Source organism: Eschrichtius robustus, chromosome 12, assembly GCF_028021215.1.
Source record: "Eschrichtius robustus isolate mEscRob2 chromosome 12, mEscRob2.pri, whole genome shotgun sequence".
NCBI classification, from domain to species: domain Eukaryota; kingdom Metazoa; phylum Chordata; class Mammalia; order Artiodactyla; family Eschrichtiidae; genus Eschrichtius; species Eschrichtius robustus.
In genome coordinates, this window is record NC_090835.1 from 32,639,684 (window position 1) to 32,662,324 (window position 22,641).

General features: G+C 40.5%; 1 protein-coding gene and 1 pseudogene across 5 annotated transcripts in view; both read left to right on the top strand.

Moving 5' to 3' along the window:
* Positions 1–21,565, top strand: part of ARHGEF3 (Rho guanine nucleotide exchange factor 3) — a 310,194-nt gene extending 288,629 nt beyond the window's left edge. For all 5 annotated transcript variants that reach the window (XM_068557963.1, XM_068557959.1, XM_068557961.1 and 2 more), the window contains 6 exons: positions 844–940; positions 1,100–1,176; positions 5,767–6,024; positions 12,060–12,230; positions 17,176–17,362; positions 19,360–21,565. In XM_068557963.1, coding sequence (XP_068414064.1) covers positions 844–940; positions 1,100–1,176; positions 5,767–6,024; positions 12,060–12,230; positions 17,176–17,362; positions 19,360–19,712 — 1,143 coding nt within the window. In that variant the 3' untranslated portion in view covers positions 19,713–21,565. The remainder of the gene's footprint in view (positions 1–843; positions 941–1,099; positions 1,177–5,766; positions 6,025–12,059; positions 12,231–17,175; positions 17,363–19,359) is intronic.
* On the top strand, positions 14,896–15,436 carry LOC137774147 (CCAAT/enhancer-binding protein gamma-like; annotated as a pseudogene).
* Positions 21,566–22,641: the final 1,076 nt, after the last annotated feature.

The following is a 22,641-nucleotide window of genomic DNA, read 5'->3' on the forward strand; positions in this document are numbered from 1 at the left end:
ATTCTTCAACAGTATTTACTGCCTCCTTCTCTATGCCAAGCAGCTCATCTTTAAATTCTCCCTTAGCCATTCTACCTCTAATTCTCTGATCCTCTAGAGCAGTTATGATTTGATGAATTTTTGCTGCAGTGTGACAACTGTCCTATTTTTAATCTTGAACTATTTTTTAAACATATATTTAATTTTCCATGCCTTTTTTTTTTTTTTAATCTTCCCAATTAGCTTTATAAAACTCCTTCAAGGCAGGGACTATGCGGTCTGAGTGTTTGTATTCTGTTGCAGTGCCCTGGGTATATTTATGTGTTCATGTGGTTTAATTGTCATTAATAAGAGGTAATAAGATTGGCAGAGATTTTGCCCTCTTTGCTTCAAATCCATAGTAAAGGATACCAAGCACCTTTTTTTCCCCCTTCCTTTACTTAGTTTAAATATGGACTAATTGAAAAATAACCTGCCAGTAACTAATTTTGTATAAAGTGGGAGCTTTTCAAGCTGCTGGACCTTCAATAAAGTTAATTTTTAAAACATTATACAAATCAAATCTGCGCTATACTTAGGATTTGTGCCCTTTCCGAGATGTAAGATATACTAGAATTAAAAAAAAAAAAAAGCTTTAAAAAAATCTGCTTTGCTTTATCAACAACCACAAAAGGCTCAAAGCAATGCTGGATTCTCATCTGCTCCAACCACACCCATCTGCTGTTTGTGCAGCATTATGGGAGAAGTAGTGGGGAGAGCCAAATATTTTGTTATTGCGTAGGGCCTCTCAGAAGGCATTTACATTAACAACTTACTTCCTCTGATTTTAAATGTTTGCCTCCATCTCTTGCCCTTCTTGTGCAGGCCTATCATGACCCCATGCTGAAACTCTCCATAATGACAGAACAAGAGTTGAATCAAATTTTTGGAACACTGGACTCCCTGATTCCTCTACATGAAGGTATAATTTTGTTACCAGAATGAGTCCTGACTTGTAGCGTTAATTGAGTTGTCTTATAACAAGTCATGGTTATGTAATAATGTGAGTAACCCAAAATCTCCCAGCCCTGTTCATATTTGAATGCCTAACAAAATAAGCATTCTGTTTGTTTTTTACCAGACCTCCTTAGTCAGCTTCGAGATGTACGGAAGCCCGATGGCTCAACTGAGCACGTCGGCCCCATCCTCGTGGGCTGGGTAAGAAAAGTTCTCTGGTCTTGATTGAAGATAAATTTCAATAATGTAGATGGAGTTTCATTTTAGCGAGACTCGTTTTATTGGCAAACACTGGTTTCACATCAGAAAAAATTAAAATAGCAAATTTCTAGTAAAATTTATCATTACATTTAGCCTTTATCTCCTCAAAGCATGGAAACAATTTTTTTATTATTATAAATGTACTGCATTTAAAGATAACATGGCCTTTGTGCAATAAAAGAAGTAAAGGCACATGTGAAATTGTTACTAGTTTCACATTAAAGAAAGTAAAACTAGTTAATATTCACATCAGGCCAATTACGAATATAATTATTACATTTTTTATTCTAGTAAAAATTTATGTACAGCTTCCTGTCCATCACTAAGAAAGCTTTTATTCATGCTACAAAAAAAAACTCTTACGATCAAATGTCACTTCATAAATGTTGTTAGTGTTTAGCATATATCTGATCCTAAGTAACTTCTTAAGAGAGCTGGTTATTATGCTGATCTTTATCCCAATATAACCCATACCCTTTCCTAATTGAAGAAATCACCTGTGACTTTAGGTTACGGGTTCTAATTTATGGTTCTGGGGCTGAACTGGTGTTGTATTGAGTGCATAACGTGGTTGTTCAGTTGTAATTTATTTTAGACAAGGCACGCACTCTCTATTTTGCCACAGTCCCCACCACTCCCTAGTATGCATTTCTGTTTCCTTCTGTGAGTCCTCGAGTGTTCCACCCCTGCCCCAGGTTAGTTCAGGAGTCAATTTTAGCACTGAGGCTGAAATATCCCAAGGGTATCTGAAAGGCAAGTAATGTTCTAAGATGAATAATTTAGAAAACCTGCCTTAATATTTCAGGAGAGATCATTCATCTTACATTTTTGACTTTGATTTTATTATGAGCCATGTTAGATGGCGTAACTTCATTAGCCCACAGAGAAATTTCTCTAAAGAGAGTTAGCCAGCTGGAGACAGAGGAGGTGTAATGAGAAGAGAGAGTCTGCCTCAATCTTTCTTAAACTTCCTCAGTCTGTGGATTGCTTCGGTGGGAGTGAGGGCACAACTCCAGAATAGCATGATGACCCCTCTGTTTTTGACAAGATGGCAATGTAGAACTACAAGGTTTCCTCAGACGTCATATACAAATTGTCAGTTCATGCCAGAAGCAAAAATGAACACATTTGCCTTGTTACTAATTTTTTTTCTGAAATAAATGCACTTCATTAGGAAATTGGTTTGATATGGGGGTAGATTTTGCAGTCATTTTCTGTACATACCCCAAAGAAGTTTGACCATGCCGGTCCATTGCTATCTGGACACTTCCCACATCAAATGGGAACTTGCAGCTTGAAGAGCAGCCTAAAATTAAACAACTGGCCCACTGTTACCAGACCTCATGAGAAACGGTCCTTATTCATCAGGACCGATGAGCAGTTAAATGTTTTCCCTCTTTTAACTGCAGATGTGTCCATGTGAGTGGGAATTGTAAACCAAGGGGTACATCTGTTTGAGTTCTGGTCTTTTTAACAGAACAAAATAAACATCTTAGTGGACTTTGAATGAGAAAAGTCAGAGCCCATTCAACCCATGAAAAATTGATTTTTTTCCCCCAAAAGGAAAAAAGTGAAAAAAATAAAAAACCCTTTTAAACAAGTGAGTTTCCCAAGTGAGATAGCCCTGGCCAGTCCTTTTGACCTTAGAATGAATCAATTACTTTGAAGACCTTAAACAGAGTGGTGGGTTTTTTTTTCAGGGAACCACCCTCGTTACTGAAGATCAGTAACCATAGGTTGGCCTGTTCTCATAAGCCTCCCCTTCTCATAAAGAAACAACTTCCCAAGTGACATCTTCATGCTAACGTTTTTTCAGTAATGAAGTAATTTATCAAGTCTCCAAGGCAGCAAGTTCTCATGTTAATTTGGGTTCTCATTAAATTTGCATTCCAAAGAGAGAGGCAGGGTACACGGAAGCAAAAAAATACATTTGCTCTATCACTTTTCATGTTAGGAAGATAGAAAGAATTTAAAAAAAAAAAAAAAAAGGCTGAGAGTTTCTCTTAGAAATTCTTGATAGTCTACTTAAAGAGATGGTGAATAGTTCAGAGCTTTCGAGGGTGGTGGGCAGGCCAAACACATTTCAGACTGGTTTTGTCTCCAGCTGAGTGAGTAGTTTTGCTTCTCTCAACCACAGTTTCTTCAATGAAAATATTCTAGGGTTAAATAATAATAATATTAATAATAGCTATTACTTACCAATTCTTAACCAGGAGCCAAGCTCTTGTTACACTTTTTATCTGCCATATCTCAGTATCTCACTAAAAGAGGACATTAGTACGTGCATTTTGTAAGTGGGGAAACTGAGGCTTCTGAAGGGTCACCTGACTATTAACTGTCTGAGTTAGGCTTTGAACATGATACTCCCTGGTTCCAGAGTCTGTCCTCTTAACTACTGAGTTACCACAGCATATTTTGGAACCAAGATGTGTATATTCTTCATTCCCTATCTAGTTAAAGGTCACTTGTGGCTTTTTCTAGCCAGTGGGCTGAACCAGATAGCTTTTCAGGTTATGCTCAGGAAATGAGCACCTTGTGAGCTGTGAACATAGGACCAGAGCCAGATTTGGTTGCCATGGCAGCAGAGGCGGCAGGATCAGAGAAGGTAATGGCCCATTGGACAGCAAGTGGCCGTGTGGTTGGGGTTCCTTGCTAGTTTACATCTGATGGTTACTACTGATTTGTTTCTCCATAATGAAAACATTGGGCATTTCCAGGTCTTTTTAAAAAGCCAGGAAGTGGAAATGCAAATAAGAGGACCTGAGTCTCTTTTTAATTAATTCTGAAGATCTAAATTACAAGCCACAGCGCCACATCTGTGTGTGTGTGTGTGTGTGTGTGTGTGTGTGTGTGTGTGTGTGTGTGTAAGTACCAATCATCATTACTTTCAAATACAACATTGAGGAAAGAATTTCTGTAGCTCTTTTTAACACAAATAGAGGGGTTTTTTTAAGTAACATGTAAGGAATGTAGACATTTCCAAGGAATGTTAAATTCGACAGTGAACTTTTAAACATTACACATCCAGGGTGTTTGTGCATGTGTGTGTGTGTGTCTGTGTGTGTAAGCACCAATTATCATTACTTTCAAATATAACATTGAGAAAAGAATTTCTATAATTCTTTTTAACACAAATAGAGGTTTTTAATAACATGTAAAGAAGGTAGGCATTGCCAAGGAATGTTAAACTCAGCAGTGAAGTTTTTAAACATTACTTTCATGGTATCTTGTTTGGTTTCAGTCACTGAGAAAATAATTTCAAAGAAAGGTATAAAAGAAGTAGCAGAATAGTTAAACTTTGACCCATTGTTCAGATGCTGCCACAACTTATTTTTAAGCTGTGTTCACAAACCATCAAATATTACCTAATCTGGTAATCCATTAAACATTCATTCTTTTGTTCATTCAGAATACAGACTTTGAATGTTTATTGTACAGTAGGCCCATTGCACAGTACTAAGGATGCAGAAATGAAAGACCCTCTTGCCACTGTCTTGCAATGAATCCCTCCACAGAGCAGGAGTTATGGTAAAAGCGGCTTCCTAGTCCAGGGAGAGAAGCAAACATAGCAGGGCCAATGGCTGCATTTTATTGCCTCCAGTGACTTTCTGGAAGCTGACAGCCCGTGCATTAGGATGCTGTCATAGGGAGGAGTGGAAAAGGGAGATGAGCAGCGCTTTCACTGAGTCTCTGACTCCTTGTTTGCACCATGTGACTGATGGGACATGTCAGGGAAATTAGTATTTCACTGGAAGGAAAATAGTGGACTTGAAGTGTTCCAAAGTCTTTAAGCTTAAATTGTTCTTTGCATGGCATTGTGATGTTAACCATTAGGTATAGCCAAGAATCATTCTGGCCTGTCAGAACTAATTTAAAAGATGTTTCTAAATGCTTTCTGCATCTAATTTTTTAGTAATTATACTTTTGCTTTAACTTCTTGGAGTGCTTTATATTTGGTCCGCCTTGGAATCAGGTACCTTAAAACTAATGTAGAGGTGCTTGCACTGGGCCATGCAAAGGGCTGGGCTGTGGAGTCTGACTCCTTTCTTTTTGTGCCACTATGTCTTCTAGATTAGTTTCTTATTAATAATTTTAAAAGAACCTTTATTTAAAAAAATATAGGAGACTTTCCTCTCACCAGATACTTTTGAAAGTTTAGGACAATTCTGTATGCGTATGCAATATTCCAGTTTAGGAAAATTCTGAATTGTGTGCGTATACAGTAATTCCAGTTCTTTTGTGTCTAGCTTAGATTGGCAGAAACAAATTATTGAGGTCTTAACAATCAAGAAAGTAAACATGCCACTAAGAAAATAACTTTGTGCAAGCAAGCAGAAGCTTAAAGAACTATCCGTTGCGAGCCATTTTGAAGATTCCATTTCTGTCTCCTCCAGCCATCTAGGTAAAGGAATGTTGGCCAGGCCTGGAGACCAGTTAGGTTTTCTTCAGTCCCAATGAGTGATGTTAGCATGTAGCTTCAGAGCACAATTATTTTAATGCTCCAACCCTCCTTTAATGTTCCTTTCTTAGCTGCCTTGTCTCAGCTCCTACGACAGCTACTGCAGCAATCAAGTAGCTGCCAAAGCTCTGCTGGACCACAAAAAACAAGATCACCGAGTCCAAGATTTCCTGCAGCGATGTTTAGAATCCCCCTTTAGCCGCAAACTAGATCTCTGGAATTTCCTTGATATTCCAAGGAGCCGTCTGGTGAAATACCCTCTGCTTCTTCGAGAAATCTTGAGGCACACACCAAATGATAATCCAGATCAGCAGCACCTGGAAGAAGCTGTGAGTTTGTTTCTTTCTGTCTTGCCTTGTTGTTTCCCCCAATGGCTAGAAGGTGAAGGGTCCCTGGGTACCAGGACTCAGGAATCTTGGGTTCCAGGCTTGGCTCTGACATTAACCATGTTTTGATTCTGCAAATCAGCACTATTCATAATCTATAAAATGCAGTATTTACATGAAATGCACTCTGAAGTCCCTTTAATTCTAAAATTTCTTGATTCTGTATAGGTGACTCTATAATCTGTTTGTTACAGTTGCTGACTGTGAGGGTTAAGATCTCTGTGGAGATTTTAAATTGAATAGCTTTGTTTAGTTAGCAAATGAGAGTTGCCTTTTACCTTTTACCAAAGCCCATTTGTGAAGTCAACACCCATTTAAGACCCAGCTCTCCTTGGCCCCAGATTGAAACATGGAGCCTAGTCAAACCTACTCCCCAGCAACTGTATTGAGGACGGGGCTGGATGGTTTGGGAAATACGGATTCTTCCGTAGCAGCAATAGAAGACCAGGAAAAATGGGGTCCATATTGTAAGACTCTGGTGAACTGTGAGCGTTCTGCCCAGAGAGCTCAGTTCTGATTGTGGGGCTCTGCGGGGCAGGGCAGAGGAGCAAATGGCCTGGGCACAGGTGTGAAGAAATGACAGGACAGGCCATGCCAGGGAATGCCATGGATCAGTCTGCCTGGGGTTAGCGATACTCAGAAAGCAGCAGGAGAAGGGGCAGAGGTTGGTGGTTCACACTGGTTATAGGGAGTTTTAAATATCAATTTGAGACATTTTTCCTTTGTTGTGCTTTTGTTTTTTAAGTAGCTTAGATTCAACGTTCAAATCCCAGCTCCATCACTGACAAGCTGTGTAATCTCGGACGTGTCACTCTTCATCTGTAGGACAGGGGACAGAGGAGACTAGGGACAGGGAAGCAAGCTGGGAGGATGCTGCGGTGGTCCAGATGTTTAGTCTTGGAAACCTGCTTAGGGAGTCAGCAGTGGGTATGGAGGCTAAGAGACCAGTTCAAAGAGCTCATTCCCTGACTGGGTGACTGGGTCTGGGACAGTAACAGAAGGTGATATGCAAAGGTGATTGGAAAATCAGAAGCCCTGAGCCTGTGGCGCAAACTGCCTATCTCTTCCCAGAGAAGGACTTAACTTACTTAATAGTAAGTAGTAACAACAACAGCAATAATAATAGTAACACCTGCTGACATGTAGTGAACATCTAGTAAATCAACTTTATGTAATTGCCTTATGGGTTATGTATCTCATTTAATCCTCATAATAACCTGTGAGGTACCCGTTCATGTTAGGGCCGTTTTCCTTTTCCAGATCAGGCTTGGGGGCGTTAAATAACTCACCCAAGTCCAGGGCCAGCAAGTAATGGAGTAGATATCTGAACCTTGTCAGTGTAGACTGCAAATCTTATGACTTTTCCACTTCTTTATGATCCTATGGAGCTGAAAGCCTGGCTACTTCTTTAAGCCCCTGTTGTCTTTGGAATTGCAGAGAGCTGTCTGGCCACCAGGCTTTGTGGAGGGGCCTCACTGGTACAGAGCTGGGCCAGTTGTCCGTGTGGGGATAGAGAAGAACAAGGAAAGACTCTCTCCTGATTCAAGAGGTGTTTGATGTGTCTGGCAGGCCCAACATACAGACTAGCCTACCAATCCAGCATGATGAGGGATGCAGACACCAGGGATGAAGCCCATCTCACTTCATCGTGTCTGTTTTCATTACTGGAAAGAGCAATAGCGTTGCCTCCTCTCCATATTTCATCCCAGCAAGTGTGTGGTCTGTAGGAATGAGAACAACAGGGAGCTCAAACTAGTCTAAATAATTACTTTTTTGAAGCAAACAAGCCTGCTCTGAATTTTACGGTAAAGATTTCTTCTTTTTAATATGCAGCATGAAAGAATAATGCTTTGTTTTAAAAAAACACCCCGTGAGCTAAAGTTTGAATTTAAAAACAGATAAGAATATGATTGTTTGCAATATGAAAGGATGCACCAGTTTCCCTCGTGCATAAAATGTGATGCCATTTTAGAAAGTTGAATCTGCACCTAGTTATTCAGGCAGATTTATGTGTGAAGCATGGTATACCTGCATTTGAAAGTGTCTGCAAAGCAAGTCTTCTAAATGCCCATTTACACTATATAGGCACAGCAGTTTTTCCCCCTTCTTTTCAAAATCCCTGTGGCATTACCGTAGATGAACAGAAATATTTAGCCCTGTACTCCTGAGTGCATTGTGAATGTTTGATAACCATAAAGTCCACAGTACCAATGTAGCTTGACTTATATGTGCCCTGAATAAATTTTCCACCTATGAAAAGGGAAAAATCAGGGAACTCTAAGTAAATTGCTTCTACACCAAGCATTCAGTCTTATGATTAGATCTAAAGAAAGGTCTTGCTTTTAATGCAGTGGGTAAACTACATCTGTATTAAATTTCTTAGTAGTATTTTGGAGGGTTGATAGAAATTTCCCCCCAAAGAGAACATCTTAAAATAGAACTTTGGATATTCATATATTCTAGATCTGGTTGTTTAATGTTTTAAATTCTAAGGATTGTTTCAGCCAGAAAATGATCCTGCAGACCATCTCTTCCCTCTGCTTGCCACTGTTCCAATTCCTTAAAAAGTATCACTGGAATCAATGGGAAGAACAGTCCTGCTTTTGATGCAACAGCAGTGAAGGCTGCTATTCTTGGTCCATGTCGGGAGCCGACGAGTAGATGATATTACCGCACAAGGGACTAGACAGACAGGACCTTCAGATTCTACTTTGAGGATGACGATTCCAGCATGTGTGGGTTTAATCCCTGTTCTGTTATAGGTATCTTTTATCATCTTCCTTTACCAGCCCCTGCCCTTCAGTTTGAACCCAAATTAGAGATGCAACAATAAATTTAATTTAAATGCACAACTATCATGACTGTTTGCTATTGGCAGTCTGCTATATGTAACTTTATTCCTCGCTGCAATTCTGCAAAATAAATTCCTCTCAAGAACCAGTGCAGAGAGATTAGACATGGTATGCAGGTGGATTAGTTCATGGTATACAGGTCAATATAAATACAAAATAATATTTTCAATAAATGAAAGCAAACCCAGAGTTTCTATGATAAATATAGACATAGAATATGGAATAACACCAATTGTTTCCATTCTTTTGTCTCTTTTTATTTTTTCAAACACCTGAGAGAAAAGCAGCATTTGAGAGTAGTCATAGCTGCCTAAGGAACCACTGTGGCTTTTGAGTTTATTAATCTTCACGTGAAATGCCCGCTGTTCAGTTCCTGAGTTAAATTAGGAAATGAACATATCTTTATGCCTATAGTACATCTTCCTTCTGGTTTCCTGGATACTTGCAGGAAATTCAGAAAATTCACTCAAGTACTGATTAATTCCAGCTGCCCAGGTACACCTAGTAATAGCAGATAAGATGAACCACAGCAATTAATGCAAAGGTGTTTTTTGGGGTTTTTTGGGTTTTTTTGGCTGCGTTGGGTCTTCGTTGCTGTACCTGTGCTTTCTCTAGTTGCGACGAGCAGGGGCTACTGTTCGTTGCGGTGTGCGGGCTTCTTGTGGTGGCTTGTCTTGTTGCGGAGCACGGGCTCTAGGTACATGGGAAGCCCCACAAAGGTCTTTAAAAGCAAGGAGAGACTTCCCTGGTGGCTCAGTGGTTAAGAATCTACCTGCCAATGCAGGGGACACGCATTTGATCCCTGGTCCAGGAAGACCCTACATGCCTTGGAACAAGTAAGCCTGTGCACCACAACTGCTGAGCCTGCGCTCTAGAGCCTGTGTGACGCAACTACTGAGCCCACGCACCACACCTACTGAAGCCCGCATGCTCTAGAGCCTGTGCTCTGCAACAAGAGAAGCCAGTGCAATGAGAAGCCCGTGCACCGCAACAAAGAGTAGCCCCTGCTCGCGGCAACTAGAGAAAGTCCACACGCAGCAACGAAACCCAACGCAGCCAAAAAAAAAAAAAAATGAAAAAAAATTTTTTAATTATTAAAAACAAGGAAAAAGTATGGATTTCACTACATATTAAAAATGTAATAAAGTAGAAAGATAAGGTAGATATAAAACAATTGCTCAGATACCTCCCATATATTTTAAGCTTCTTGAGGGCCGCGACCCTGTCTCATTTCTTTGAATGACACCACCTAGTCTGACACTGAACAGATGCTCAACAAGCATTAATTGAATTAATTTGAAGGATGAGTCATAGCTTTAGAATATTTTGTGAAATTTCTTGTTTGTTTGTTTTTGAAAGGAACAATAAATAATTAGTCATCTTTGAAAACCAAAAGGGGGAAAAAAGAAACAGGGAGAAAGTTTGTACACCAAAGTGTTCCATTTATTACTTGTTTTGTGTTAGGGAAACTCAGATTAATTTCACAGGACTTACATTAAACATTAGGTTGACATCAAAGACCAAAAAAATTCTTTTATGACATAAAGAGCCTGTATTTTTAAAAATAATGTTTTTTTAAAATTATCAAAGTAGTGCTACCATCCAAATTCAGGAAATAGAGAAAAGAGTAAATAAATGATCTTTGAAACTCTTAGTGCAGAGATTATGCCTCTGTCCATAGCGTGCAGTCACCAGGCTTCAGCTCAAAGCTGTAAGATCTTCTATCAAACTTGCATGGAAATGCCAAGGTTATAACTGGGTAGAAGTTTTTATCCAGTTGCTTTGGGCAGAAGGCAAGTGAAAAATAATCATTTAACAATCTTAGAACTCACTACCACTTGAACACAAGGTCTGGTAGCTTTTCACTGAGTAAAAGCCTCTTTTAAAACCTTGCTTTTCAGAGACTGGTTTGTTTTTCCATTAAGTAAATGTGACCAAGAAGAGGCCTTACTGACACTTCTCATCTGTTACGTTCTTTTCCGTTAATACCAGCACAAGAAAGATGGGACTGTTGGTCTTTTCACTATTAGGGGACAGAGGACTCTGGTGAAGAAGTCATTACTTTGCCTTGGATTGGTGTCACTGAGTTTTTACTCAACTAATTTCTTGCTCCTTTGTTTTCTGGAATTTTCTAACTTTTAGATGTATTGTTCATGTTATAGAACAACACTACATTGGAATAAATGCTTACTGAACATGTCTCAGGGTTGTGCTCTTGTTGTGTTTTGCTTCATTTTGAATTTAACAATAATGCAGGGAATTCCCTAGTGGTCCAGTGGTTAGGACTCCGCACTTTCAGAGGACCTGGGTTCAGTCCCTGGTCAGGGAACTAAGATCCCACAAGCCGAGCGGCCTGGCCAAAAGAAGCAAAAAAAACAAAAACAATAATGCATCCACCATTACTTTGAAATCCCTCTACCCCTGATTTACTCACGTGTGCTGTAGGTATGGGCCAGAGTGTATATAGACAAATTGTCCCCGTTCTTACTCCTAGTGTCCTTTGTTTCCATTCCTAGTTCCCTGTCTTTCATAAATCATTTATGTTTTGTCACTAAAAAGATATCCAAACCATCTATTCACACCCAATTTGCAAATATTGTTTGTAGGTTAGATTAAGTGCATGTAGAGAGACCTTGAAACTGGGTTTCAAATCCCCAAGGACAATCCAATCCCTTTTCTAGACTATTACATTCTACTTTTCCTCTCCTTGGCCACATTTTTTGAATGCCTACATTTTCAACATTGTGAGCATGTTTTAAGAAATGTGCAATATGGAGCTTAGTGATTATAAGTCCTGCACATTGAAATCAATACCTCATATCTCTTTCACTCATATAAAATTATGCATCAACATTAGTTTTATATATAATACAAATATGTGTGTGTGTACAAATGAATATGTTGTATGTATTTATATGTGTACATGTATAGATGGTGTACAGATGGATAGATACAGTATATTAAAAGCATTTATTTATTTTTCCCTTTTCCCAAAGCAGCAACTTAGATAACATGATCTCAGAATTAGATCCAAGTGTATCTTAGTGACTTTCTAGGCTGAGTACCTGGGCCTTGTTGGTGTGGATGGTTTGCTGACTTTCCCCATCCTTTTTTTTGTTTTCACAGATAAACATCATTCAGGGAATCGTGGCAGAAATCAACACCAAGACTGGAGAATCTGAATGCCGTTATTATAAAGAGCGACTTCTTTACTTGGAAGAAGGCCAGAAAGACTCCCTGATTGACAGCTCAAGGGTGCTGTGTTGTCATGGCGAACTGAAGAACAACCGGGGCGTGGTGAGTAGTTACTCTCCTTCAGTAATCTCATCCTGGGCCTCCCCAAATGCTTAATCCACTTGATACTGAGCCTCCTGTTACTATGACTTCCCTAACCAGGGTCGCATTTTTTAGACAAAAGTTGCTTTCCCAGTGTCTTTTATATCATGGGATCATATAGTTTTTAAATATATTTTTATATTTTATTTATTTTATATATATATATATATATATATATATATATCTTAAATTTCATGACCAGTACATATTCAGAAAACTTTTGGAAACCAACATAGAGTTGCCAGCTTTTTCTTTTGTTTGGTCATGACCTTTGGAAACAAATACACAGCTTCCCTGGTGGTGCAGTGGTTAAGAATCCACCTGCCAATGCAGGGGAACACGGGTTCGAGCCCTGGTCCGGGAAGATCCCACATGCCGTGGAGCAACTAAGCCCGTGCGCCACAACTACTGAGCCTGCGCTCTAGAGCCCGCGTGCCACAACTACTGAAGCCCGTGCGCCTGGAGCCTGTGCTCCACAAGAGAAGCCACCGCAATGAGAAGCCTGCACACCACAACAAAGAGCAGCCCCTGCTCACTGCAACTAGAGAAAAGCCCACACACAGCAATGAAGACCCAACACAGCCAAAAATAAATAAATAAAATAAATAAATTTTAAAAAAACAAAAATACAAAACAGTTACCATCTCCTCCCACTTTGATATCAGAAAGTAATGGGTGATTTTAACAAGATGTTAAAAATATATGATCTCAGAAAAACAGATAGCTCTTTAATTGAATTCATTTAGCTTTATGAGAAATTCTTCCTTCTCATGAATTTGTACCTATCCACAGACTGACATTTTGAGACCAGTTTTTTGGGTTTTTTTAATAATAATCTACCCTCCCATCAGCTGTATATCTACCTCTGACCTGTAGATATTCCATTTCCTGGCTTTTATTCCTCAGCAGGTACTGAAATTGTTTCTCTTCTGCTGTCATAGCAACTTGTACACATCTTCCCTGGAGGGCTTACTACGGTGGGTTGTAATTCTCCATCTATCTGTCAATATCTTCCATTTTACCACACTCTTTTAGGGTGGAGACTGTGCCTTGTCAATCCCTAGCACCTATCTTGGGACCTGGCACATACTAAGGCACTCAATAATGTTAGGTGAATGCATGAGTGAATGAGTTGAGTGAATAAATGCTTACATGAAGGAAAAATGGATTTGAATTACATGAGAGTTCAAAATTCATTCAACTCAGGGTCTTCCCTGGTGGCGCAGTGGTTAAGAATCCGCCTGCCAATGCAGGGGACATGGGTTGGAGCCCTGGTCCAGGAAGATCCCACATGCCGTGGAGCAACTAAGCCCATGCACCACAACTACTGAGCCTGCGCTCTAGAGCCCACGAGCCACAACTACTGAGCCCACGTGCCACAACTACTAAAGCCCGCGTGCCTAGAGCCCGTGCTCTGCAACAAGAGAAGCCACCGCAATGAGAAGCCCGTGCACTGCAACAAAGAGTAGCCCCCACTCGCCGCAACTAGAGAAAGCCCGCGCACAGCTACGAAGACCAAATGCAGCCTAAAATAAAAAATAATAAATAAATTTATTTTAAAAAAATTCAACTCACCAGGCTATTTTCATATATAGCAGTAGAAATTAATGCTAATATATAATATATATATAATTTTTATATATTATATATAACATGTATTTTATGTAATATATACCTTTTATTATATATAATATATATTTAAATTTCAGCATTGAGAAAGACAGTCTCCACTTCTTTTGTGTTTCATCTTCAGTATCTAGCCAACCCGTAGAATGAAAGCCAAAACTAGATTGAAAACTCTTAATAAAGCTTTGATGATTCAGGGGACGCCCTTCTGACCTGGACTGTAAAGTGGCATTTATGAGCAGGCTTGGAAATGTTATTTGAAATCACTGAGGACATGTCACAGCACCCATTATCAGTGCTGCTGTAGATCTAACCAGCTGATGTTGCAACAAAGGTTATGAGACCTGTCACAGGCCGCTGCTTGAAGAAGTGTTTCTGTTTGACTAGGGAGTTACTGATTGCCAGACAGCTGCATTCTGCTTTTTGCTGATATCTGGAAAGCACTGGTGGACTTCTAATGGCTGATGCTCTGGCTCCTTGAACATTCTTTCTCAGAAGCCCTGTGGGAAATAGGAAGATGCATCACCCCACAGAACGAGGGCCTGTTCTCTTTCTGTCCATCACTCAGGGACTGAGACCCTCTTGCTGGATGTGCCCAGGGCATTAAGGATGAACTCTATCTAGTTCATGTTTCAGGCAGCTAGATTTTTGAGAACAAAGATTTTAGTTGGGGTGAGGGGATTTGTTTTTGTTTGTTTGTTTGTTTGTTTGTTCCCAGTAGAATTGTAAAAGTCATTATGAATAAAGTCCTGAGTCAGGAAAAAAGTCTCAACAGTTTGAGGGCAGGAAGGAGCTGCGACTAAGAAGAGGAATTCTCAGTGAACGTTCACAAATAAGGGATATTTTTTAAAGTTGCCCAGACAATCTGAGTTCAAAGTGCCTACCTTGGCTAGAAGAGTGGTAGAAGTTGGACTGGCGGACCGCGAGGCCTGGGTCGGGTCAGGCCGCGCCGTGCAGGGCTGCTGGGAGTGGAGGCCACTTGGGGAGGGGCTGGCTGGAGGCGCAGGTACACGTGAAGATTTCTTGGCAGATCAAACCATTGATCACCTTGTCCTCATTTCTACTTGTTCTGTGTTGACAAGGGAGCATGCCCAAATGAGCAAGGTATCACAGCAGAATAGTGCCCCGGGCGTGAACGGAATAAGTGTCATCCATACTCAGGCTCATGCCAGCGGCTTACAGCAGGTTCCTCAGCTGGTGCCCACCGGCCCTGGGGGTGGAGGCAAAGCTGTGCCTCCAAGCAAGCAGAGCAAAAAGAGTTTGCCCATGGATCGCAACAGTGACGACTGTCGTCAGCGCAGAAAGAGGAACAACATGGCAGTGAAAAAGAGCCGGTTGAAAAGCAAGCAGAAAGCGCAGGATACGCGGCAGAGAGTGAATCAACTCAAGGAAGAGAATGAACTGTTGGAAGCAAAAATTAAATTGCTGACTAAGGAATTAAGTGTACTGATTTATTTCTTGAGCATGCCCACAACCTCGCAGATAACGTGCAACCCAGTAGCACTGAAAATATGACAAATTCGGATAATGCAGGACAGTAGACCTCACTCCCTTCAAACGTCACAACTTGTGGCTTAAACGTTAAAGGTGTGACTACCTACACTACTCGTATCAGGGGCTGAATCTCCGTTATTCAAAGATCCATTGAAGGTTGTTTTCTAGGATCAGCACTGAAGAGTTGATTAGCTAAAAATGTGAGCCATATAATTTGAATATCTGGTTTTAAATGATAAGGATCTTTGTGGGGATAAAAAACATTTTTAAAGGTATATGGTAAAAAAAAAAAAAAAAAAAAAATACCCTGGAGCTTGATGTTCTTAATAAATCCTGACTTCCCAAAGAAAAACAAAAAGAGTGGTAGAAGTAGAAACAGTGTAAAAATCTCTGATTATTTTTAGTATATAAAACAGTGACTAACCCCTCCCCTCCCCTCACCCCAAAAGAAAAGTCTTAATATTCTCTTCTGCCATCCCCACCACCCACACCAAAAAAAGCCCTTAACTTGGTTATTTTGTGCTTTACTCTGTTTTTCGGTCTTCAAACCTGCCCCCACCACAAACATACACCAATACAGAACCGTCATCATTTGTGTGTCCACAAGCCAACATTTAGCTGAGCTTCAGTTTCTGCAGTTTTTGGTGTGTGTGTATGTGTGTGTCTGTCTGTCCATCCATCCATCTGTCTGTGGCAGGGTGTGGGTAGATGATCCACAAGTATCTTTTCTTCCAAATCTAAAACCATCTGATAATGCTGAATATGCTTCCCCGACCCCAAATCGAGATTCTAATGTGAGTTTTCAGCCCTACTCTTCTGGTCTCCTCTTTGAGACCCTAAGGCTGACATTCCCAAATGTTGCCACTGGAAAACCAGAATCTATAGCTGCAAAGTCATGGATCGTCTCACTTCACCTCCTAAGCATTTCCAAGCTGCAGGAAGAGTCTGGCACTTAGAGTTGAATGGAGCCCATTTACCCCAGCTCCACTCAGCAAAATTGCTCTTACAATGTGGTTTGAGACAAGCCTTTATTTTTGAGATTCTTTTTTTGCCAACAACACCCACATCAATCATCAGCCTTTTAAGTACAACCTCTTCAGAGAACTGAGGTTCTTATGAACTTAACCGGGAAGGACAACTTGTTTGATTGTCTGTCTTTGTGGCTACAGCAGCATGCTCTGGTTTCCTCGGGAATGGGCAGTGTTCCGAGCTGGGATGCCTGGAGGAAGCTGATAATCAGCTCAGTGGTTGAAGGAACAAGTGTTTTACGGGTTTGAGAAGCAAACGTTAATGTTAGTCTCTGATATACCGTCTCATCCTTTATGGACTGTTATTCATTGTGATCTCTTAGAATTGTATTGGATACAATAAACCAAAGCCCTGAGAGCACTAACTTTTTTTCCTTCATTACCCTCTTCATTCTATGGGGTTTCTCTCTCTCTCTTTTTTTTTTAAATGTTCCTATAAGGCTGTGTGTGTCTGCACAGGTTGTGGATTGCAGTGTGAAGAACGCCACTGCAGCTGGCAGACCTGGCTGCAGGTGTCTGTAGGCAGAAAGGCCTTCTTCAGTGGGGCCCTAGGGAGGCACTCCCATAGGAAAGGCAATGGATGCATCTGGAAATGTGTACAACCCCCAACTGCTGTTCTCCCAGAGGTAGATTTGAGCCTAGAAGTTCATAGGCCAGTGTGAACCTGGTACCTAGGGACCTCTTATCCACAGAGGTCCACTTATCAACTACTCATTAGATTATTGCTTAGGGGAATCCTGTGGATTCTTTTCTTCCAGAAACTACACGTTTTCCTGTTCCAAGAAGTACTTGTGATCACTCGGGCTGTCACCCACAACGAGCAGCTCTGCTACCAGTTGTACCGGCAGCCCATCCCCGTGAAGGACCTCCTGCTGGAAGACCTGCAGGACGGAGAAGTGAGGCTGGGCGGCTCCCTGCGTGGGGCATTCAGCAACAATGAGAGAAGTATGGATGGCTGTCCGTTTTGACCTGTTGAACGTCTTTGGTCGTAGTGGTTTGGAGGGAATGGCTGCCTGGTGAAAAGAGAAGAGCTATGGCCTTGAAGTCAAACTGCATTCCAGTTTTCTTTCATCACTTACTGGTTGTGTAACCTTACTCAACCTCTGTGAGCCTTAGTTTCCCATCTGCAAAGTGGGGATGCATGCATACCTACTTCATAGGATTGTTATAAGGATTAAGTAAGACACTACAAGTTGACTTGTCTGCATATAACTGGTGCCGCTTAAGCTCCCTTACTCTGACTCCATCCACTGGATAAAAGCATTCTTAAGACCAGACGGTCCCTATGTGATTACAGTTGTATAACGGTGGGTTTTTGTAGTTAAGCTGGCAGACTTGTCTCTAAAGAGACATAACTATGATCAACTGGGCTGAGGGTTTATCTGTAATTACTCTAATGGGCTTCTCTAGCTTGAGACTTAATAAACAAGGGAATTAACCGAAAGAAGCTTAGATAGCAGCGTCTATCTAGTGCCTTCTATGTGTCAAGCACTGTGCCAGGCACTGATACACACTGGGGAACCAAACAATTCAATTCCTTGGAAGCCCTGTGGAACTTACATTGTGATGGAGGAGGTAGAGGTTATTTGAGAAGCAAATAAATAATCCAGGTACCTTAAGAAAACTAAAACCCAGTAAGGGAATAGAAAGGGATAGCAATAGGAGGTATGTTTAAGATGAAATGGTCAGGGAGGTCTTCTTTGAGCAAGTAACATTTGAGCCTCTTAGGTTAACATTGGCATCATGTTGTCAAAGTAATTCATATATACTGCCTCTTACCTACTCACCAGTCCCTCTGCCCTAGTGGTAGTACTAGTAGCAGTAGTAGTACTTATATTTCTCAAGTACTGACTATGTGCCAGGCATTGTATAAGCACTTACATGTATTATTATATGTATTCCTCATAATAACCATCTAAGGTAGATTCTCTTTGTTTTCCCCATTTTACAAATAAAGAAACTGAGACGTAGGGGAGTTAAGGCATTTGCGCCATAGCAAAGACTGGAGCCTGAATTTATCTGAAGCCAATATGTTGGCTACAGGGATCGTGCACGGGGACTGACTGAGCGCAGACACTTCTGTGAACCACATGCATGTGGCACACGGGGCCCATTAAATGACAGTTAATGTTGTTATTAAACTGAATCAAATGTCTTCCGTATTGTGCACTACCATTCTTTAAATGCACATAGCTCCAGGAATTCCCCGGCGGTCCAGTGGTTAGGACTCCACACTTTCACTGCCGAGGGCCTGGGTTCAATATCTGGTCGGAGAATTAAGGTCCCATAAGCCACGTGGCACAGCCAAAAGAATATAAATAAATAAAAATTTTAAAAAAATAAATGCACAGAGCTCCCGTTGCAATTATTATTAAAATGTCATTTCATTTTAAAATGAAACCAAACTTATAAGAGTCTTTACATATTTTCTCAATCATCAGATACTAAATATACAAGTACTGTCATGTGGAGGGTCTTGGGCCTGTTTGATGTTACAAAGAGCTTCTTAAACTTGAAAAAGCTGTAGCTTGGGGCAGTTGTTGAAATTACAGATTCCCAGGCCCACCTCAGACCCACTGAATCTGAATCTCTAAGGGTAGGACCCCGAGATCTGTATTTTTAACATGCTCTTGGGAGATTTTGATATGCAGCCAGGTTTGGTACCCAGTACTCTGGGATCCCCTGAAACACAAGACATAGTTGTTCCGTACTGATTTGCTAGCTTCTGAGAGCAACTGAGTGCCAGACCTGTGTCAAAACCTGTTGATTGATGGAGGCTTCAGGGTGGAGCTGAGCCATGTCCTGGATCAGCAGGGCACATTTAGTAATCAATTAGTGATCTCTGCCATGGGTACTGGTGGTTAGTGTCATCACATGTGTTATCTTTGGCCTGAGGAAATACCTGTCCATTGACCTTTTTTTCATGCGTTTTTCATTTCTAGTTAAAAACTTCTTCAGAGTAAGTTTCAAAAATGGATCCCAAAGTCAGACCCACTCATTACAAGCCAATGACACCTTCAACAAACAGCAGTGGCTCAACTGTATTCGTCAAGCCAAAGAAACAGTTCTGTGTGCTGCAGGGCAGGCTGGGGTCCTTGACTCCGAGGGACCGTTCCTAGATCCCACCACCGGGAGCAGGGAGCCACAGGGAGAAACAAAACTTGAGCAGATGGACCAATCGGACAGTGAATCGGATTGTAGCATGGACACAAGTGAGGTCAGCCTTGACTGTGAGCGCATGGAACAGACAGACTCTTCCTGTGGGAATAGCAGGCATGTTGAAAGCAACGTCTGACAGAAGCGTGTACTTCTTGGAAGTAGCCCTGTGTCTTACCTGTACAGTATTTGCATTCCACACATGGAACGGTTTGGAGAAGCACTTTTTAATACTTTTGTGACTGTGTTGACCCAGTCCTGTCTGTACTTTTTTGTCCCTAGTACTGTAACTGCCAATCTGTGTCAGCTGGAATCTGTGGCAACTGCTACCCTGTATTGTATTTCACAAGTGTCTGGATGGATGGAGAAGTACTTGAACAAGTTACTTTCACTTGTCCTGCTGGATTTTAAAAAACAGAAAGAAAACAATCTCTAAACTACTGTTTCATGTAGATTAAAGGGTCCTTCCATGTTTCTCTAGTGCTTTTCTAGCTCTTTGACAGGGTAGCTGAAGGCATGAAATTTAAAGGGCCTTGAAAACAGGGCATGAGGAAGTTACTTGTGTATCGTGATGGCATTTGAAGGAGAAACGGGAAAGATCAATGTTTCGAGTTAAATTGGTTCAATGTCATCCAACCAAAAAGCATGAAAACATCCCTGGGGATTCTGAGGGTTTAATTTTGCAAAGGAAGAAGCACTGTCTTGACCTTGCAATTTCATCCAGTACAAATTTGATGCAATAATCTATTAGGACATGAAATAAGAGTCTGACCTTAAAAGGATCAGCGCAAAAACCGCTGTCAGCTCTGAATCTTGAACTGAAATGTGCATTGCATCAGGAGGTCTCTGCCATAGATGCTGGCTGGCCTTAAAGAGCCATTTCTAGCCTAAAATAGCAGAATAGAACTCAAAGGGCCTGGGAAAACTTGGCAGGATAGCAAGAAGACCCATCTTCGCTTTATTTCATCAGCTTAGGCCTACTCGTGTTTTAGAGCATGAATGAAGAGAGGAGGAAAAGGGACTGCGGCTCGGTCAGTGACTCTGTTTACAGAAACATGTGAGAAGAAGAATTTGGAAGAAGTGCTCCATTGTGACCTTATGTGGGAAGCATTAAAAGAGAAAAGTAAGGTCCAGTGTCCTCTGGGAAAGACCAGAGCCTTGGGTTTCCCTGCCCCACTTTTGGGTCATCATTTGCCATCTCTGGCTCTGTGCTGGATCAGAATCATAATTACATGCTCCAGAGGCCGACTTAATTAACTCTATCATTAATTAGGATCAGTTATCCAAACTAATAAACCTCTTTGCCAGCCTTGATTTACAATGCGGGGTGAGTCGCAGACCTTTAAAAAAAGTTAATACACAGAAAATCTCCCTGCGAGTGTAAATATTAAAGATGACTTGTGCAAAATTGTACCCACACCAGCACTAGTAGTAATGATTCTAAATTATTGCCAAAAAAAGTTTTCTTTTCTTTTTTTTTTAAATCTGTGTCTTTCAAGTTTACACAAAGGAAAGCAGTAAATACTATGTTGTCATTTTATTATGTACGCCTATCATGTGCATTCAGAGAAGCTGTGTGACAAGATTTATCAATATAAAAACAAGCTATAGTACTTATTTTCCAAAAAAAAATGTTGTCCATTTTACCCTGTAAAACATATTTCTGTATTTATAGATTTTAAACACAGTGAATCTTTTTTTCTATTACAAGTTTATTTAAAACAACTCAAGTTGTTATTGATTTAGCGACTGAATGAATCTGCTGCAGACAGAAGCAGAGAAAAGCCGAGAAAAGTTGTTTGATGGTGGGGAAAAGAATGAATCATTCTTTGCAGGAGCCATCGGCCACTTTGGCCAGCGTGTTGAGAAAAGAGGTCTGTCGAGGGCTGGCCTATGGGAAGAAAGTCAATGAATGTTTTCATGAAATGAATGTTTTTGTATAATGGCCTTAAACTTCTCTGGAAGCATTTCAAATAAATTACGTTAAAATGTCGTCTTCTTTGTATATAGTATTTGCCCTACAAACATCAAATTTCAGTGATCTTACTGGGAGGTTCTTTCCGAAATTTTTGCTTGTACCCAAATACACACATTAAGATAGGGTATGGGTTGATATAAATGCTACGATTTGATCTATCAAAGCTCTTGCAGAACTCATATTTCTAAGATCTGTTTTTTCAAGGATTCTCTATTCACTTTTTTTTCTTTTTTCTTTTTTTTTTAATTTCTAATTTTATATTGGACTATAGTTGATTAACAATGTTGTATTAGTTTCCAGTGTACAGCAAAGTGACTTGGTTATACATATACATGTATCTATTCTTTTTCAAAGTCTTTTCCCACTTAGGTTATTACAGAGTATTGAATGGAGTTCCCTGTGCTATACAGTAGGTGCTTGTTAGTTATCTATTTTAAATATAGCAGTGTGTATATGTCAATCCCAGACTCCCAATCTGTCCCTCCCCCCACCCCTTCCCCCCTGGTAACCATAAGTTCGTTCTCTAAGTCTGTGAGTTTGCTTCTGTTTTGTAAACAAATTCATTTGTTATCATTTTTTTTAAGATTCTGCATATCATATGATATTTGTCTTTGTCTGACTTACTTCACTTAGTATGATAATCTCTAGGTCCATCCATGTTGCTGCAAATGGCATTATTTCATTCTTTTTAATGGCTGAGTAATATTCCATTGTATATATATGTACCACATCTTCTTTATCCATTTGTCTGTCAATGGACATTTAGGTTGCTTCCATGTCTTGGCTATTGTAAACAGCACTGTAATGAACGTTGGGATGCATGTATCCTTGCGAGCCGTGTTTTTCTCCAGATATATGCCCAGGAGTGGGATTGCTGGATCATATGGTAGTTCTATTTTTAGTTTCTTTAGGAACTAATACTGTTCTCCATAGAGGCTGTACCAATTTACATTCCCACCAACAGTGTAGGAGGGTTCACTTTTCTCCACACCCTCTCCAGCACTTATACTGTTTGTAGATTTTTTGATGATAGCCATTCTGAGTGGTGTAAGGTGATACCTCATTGTAGTTTTGATTTGGATTTCTCTAA